Source organism: Solanum pennellii, chromosome 8, assembly GCF_001406875.1.
Source record: "Solanum pennellii chromosome 8, SPENNV200".
Taxonomy (NCBI): Eukaryota; Viridiplantae; Streptophyta; class Magnoliopsida; order Solanales; family Solanaceae; genus Solanum; species Solanum pennellii.
Genome location: NC_028644.1, coordinates 24,986 through 29,034, shown reverse-complemented (window position 1 = coordinate 29,034; position 4,049 = coordinate 24,986). Strand labels below are relative to the sequence as shown.

The 4,049-nt window shown below is 39.0% G+C and overlaps 1 protein-coding gene across 1 annotated transcript in view; it reads left to right on the top strand.

Moving 5' to 3' along the window:
- The window catches only part of LOC107028369, a 6,557-nt gene extending 3,938 nt beyond the window's left edge, over positions 1-2,619 (top strand). The window contains exons 5-9 of the mRNA XM_015229402.2: positions 64-132; positions 355-457; positions 553-624; positions 1,638-1,726; positions 2,241-2,619. Of these exons, the coding sequence (XP_015084888.1) occupies positions 64-132; positions 355-457; positions 553-624; positions 1,638-1,726; positions 2,241-2,393 (486 nt within the window). The 3' untranslated portion in view covers positions 2,394-2,619. The remainder of the gene's footprint in view (positions 1-63; positions 133-354; positions 458-552; positions 625-1,637; positions 1,727-2,240) is intronic.
- The last annotated feature ends 1,430 nt before the right edge of the window (positions 2,620-4,049 follow it).

The following is a 4,049-nucleotide window of genomic DNA, read 5'->3' as shown; positions in this document are numbered from 1 at the left end:
TGGGGGGGGGGGGGGGGTAGTAATTTTTTCTGCCGCTTTATCTGACTACATTTGCACTTATAGGGAGCTTTGGCTGACATTTTCCTAAGGAGCACTGATTTGGTGTCTGATGCTCGAGGGATGGCATCATTGGTAAGGATTCTATTTCTAACATCCTTCTCCAATTATCACTTGGACTCTCCAAAAATGTTGTTGCACCCATGTCGGATCCTCAAAAAATGCTCTACTTTTGGAGGATCCGACACGCATCCATCAATGTTTTTGAAGAGTCTGAGCAACATACTCAGACTCCCAAGATACAAAATATCCAAATTTTTCTGATGAATTGACACGTTCTGTTTCCTTGAACTGTAGACTGGTGTTTTGCCACCTTATGTACCATTTGCTCAAGCATTTGCAGCTGTAATGACAGCAGCTCTTACTGGTTCTTTATATTATATGGCTGCTTCTCCAAAAGGTCTGTTTCATATGCTGCATTTTGAGATCTTTCCTTGTCCTCTGCTCTTGCATGCTTAATCACAATACTTGGCTGTTTGTTGTTTTCACTTTCAGATCCTACCTATGTTGTTGCACCAGTGCTGAAGTCGCGTTCAGGCCGTGAAGATCTGAAAAAACTCTTTGCAGGTTTGACCCCTCTTCTCTGCTCATGGCAAAGTTAAGACAATGCTCACTCATGGCATTCAAAACCTAATTAACATAATGCTATGAGAACTAAAGCTAATGAGACATAAAGGATTGACAGCTGATATCAACTAGGAATAGAAAAGATGAAGTATCTCCCTTAGCCTAGTCTGTTCTACCAGCTGACCAACAAAAATAAAAGTCACAAGTGAGTTTGGATCAAAGAAAGACATAGGGTTTGTCAGCAAGCAAAAAGCTTTATATCATAGTTATGTTGCAAGGATTCTAAACATGCCTCCAAGTTGTCGATCTGCTGCATCTTGCCCGTCTATAGGCACCTTTGGGAGGCAAGGAGTGTGACAAAGACATGCTTCCCCTTATTCCATTGGGACTTCTCAAGCCTTTCAGTATAAGAATAGCTATCTAAATTTATAATAAATACATGATACCACTTAGGCTAAGGGTAGAACCCTCCCTACCATAAATAAGGGACCTACTTCTCATTCTGGGAGGATGTTGGGTACGAGGAAACCATTTTCTAGAAAATTTTCCTGTGATTATATGGTAAAAATTTTTGAAAAACATTTTCTATAAGAAATAAGTTCTTTAAAGATGAAGAAAATGACTTCCCTTGTGGAAGTAGAAACAAGTTCCATAAGTGACGTTCTATTCCTTCCCATCATGTAGTACACCTCATCCCAAACCCATCACTCATAGCCCTCACCCCTCATAGTATTTCTAGATTATATATAAACGTTTTTGAGACTATTTTCTGCGTACTTTACAGTGGAAAACATTTTCCTTGTTACCAAAGGCACAGGTGTTACCATATATGGAGTCCCCCTTGTGTTAATGATATCACCAGAAGAGACCTAGGAGAGAATGGAAGCAGAGTTAATTATTATGAGTGCATTTTAACGAAAATAATCTTGAATAGTTAGTACTGGAAACGTCCAGCTCATATTATTGCGTGATGTGTTAATTTCTTGCTTACCTCTACCTGAATGTTTTTGCAGCTTGGTACGAGAGGCGGCAGATGAAGAAGATTTATTCTCCTCTACTGGAAGCAATACTAGCCCTTTACCTTGGGTTTGAATGGATCCAGGTAACATGAATTTCCAGTTTGTGTTAATTTGACTCGAGCGTTTATATGGGTTCAACTAAATCTACTATCGTCGATATGGAGGGTAGGAACATACGTGAAAAACCACCAAAATTACAATGAATACTGACTTCTGAACTCATTCTTTCGTCACTACGATGAGTTCAGTCCTAAAAATTTTAAAATATTGAGTCTGTCAAAGTTTAAATATTGGATTCTAAAGGTAGTGTCTACACGCACGTGAAAAAACCACGATGTTTCAACGAATATCAACTTTTGAACCCATAGTTTCATAAGTACTATTGATTATTTTAATGCTAAAAACCTTAAAGATTGAATCCATTAAGCTTAAATGATGGATTCTCTACTGTCTACATAGAATTCAGGAGGGTAGACACATATGTTTAAAAACCACTAAGGTTTCAACACTTCTGAACTCAATAGTTTAAAAGTTACAGTGAGTTCAATACTGGAAATTTGGGTAACTATAGCTTATTTGTTCTTGTGGATGCAACAGACAAACAACATTCTTGCACCTATAATCACACATGGAATATACTCAGCTGTAATTCTTGGACACGGGCTGTGGAAAATCCATGATCATCGGAGAAGGCTACATCACAGAATCCAACAAGTTAAACAAGAAGGGAAGAATTCAAGTAACTTGTAAAGTGAGAACAAATAATGAGCGTTGTACGTAGGTTTTTTTTGAATTGTACTTTGGGAGAGAGGTTATAACACTGTATAAAAACTATGTAACATATAAGAAAAATAATAGGTGCATGGCTTAAGTTAGTTTATACATTAGGCTAGCAAATATATACGTTAAAAATAAAAATTGTACCTCTTGTACATTATGACCTTATAATGAGAAAGTCACTCAACTTTTGACTTTAGTAATTGCCCATATAGTTTTATGCAATTATATTTGTAGTGAAGTTTGGAAAGAGTAATGTGTAGATAGGTTGTATTTGACATAGTCTTTACGGATGTCTATAAATTTTTTTGGCCTTTTTAACGTCGGAATCCGGATCATAAAAAAAATGGTGTGCTTCACACGAAAATCGTTGAAATGAGGGATATGCGCGCTTCTAGGCTCGTTTGACCTTGAAAAGGGGTCAGATTGTCTGGAAGAGCAAACCGGTTGCATAGCGAAGGACTTAAAGGACGTCCACAATAGATTTTGACATTTTTGACGTCGGAATCGGATCATGAAAAAAATGATTTGCTATAGCACATGAAAATCGTCGAAATGGGGGGGTATGCGCGCTTCGGGGCTCGTTTGACCTTGAAAATGGGTCGGACTGGCCGTGAGGGTCAACCGGCTTCATTGCCAAGGTCTTGACGGACGTCTACAAAATCTTTTGGTATTTTTGACGTTGGAATCCGGATCACCAAAAAAATGGCGTGTTATAGCACACGAAAATTATCGAAATGGGAGGTATGTGAGCTTCGAGGCTCGTTTGACCTTTAAAATGGGTCGGACTTTTAGTGAAGGCCAACCGATTGCGTAGCCAAGGTCTTGACTGACGTCCACAAAAAATTTTGGCATTTTGGACGTTGGTATCCGGATCACCAAAAAAATAGTGTTCATCGTCTAAATAGGGGTATGAGCGCTTCGAGCTCATTTGACCTTTAAAATGGGTCGTACTTTCTGTGAGGTCATTCGACTACATAGTCAGGGTCTTTACGAACGTCCGCAAAAAATTTCAGCATTTTTGACGTTGAAATCATGATCACCAAAAAATAGTGTGCTATAGCATACGAATATCGTCGAAATAGGAGATATGCGCTTGGGGCTTGTTTGTCCTTGAAAATGGGTCGGACTGTTCGGAAGATCAAATAGGCTACATAGAGAAGGTCTTGACGGACGTCCACAATTTTTTTTGACATTTTTAATGTTGGAATCCGGATCACAAAAAAAATGGTTGCTATAGCACACGAAAATCGTCAAAATTGGAGGTATGCGCACTTCCAGGCTCGTTTGACCTTAAAAATGGATCGAACTGTTCATGAGAGCCAACTGGCTGCATAGCCAAGGACTTGACGGACGTCCAAAAAAATTTTAAGCATTTTATACGTGAATCTGGATCCGAAAAAAATGGTTTGCTATAGCACACGAAAATCGTTGAAATGGGGGTATGCACACTTCGGGGCTCTTTTGACCTAGAAAATGGGTCGGACTGGCCGTGAGATCCAACCGGCTGCATAGCCAAGGTCTTGACAGACATCCACAAAAAATTTCGACATTTTTGACTTCGGAATTTGATCACCAAAAAAATGGTTTGCTATAGCATACGAAAATCTTTGAAATGGGGGGGGGGTG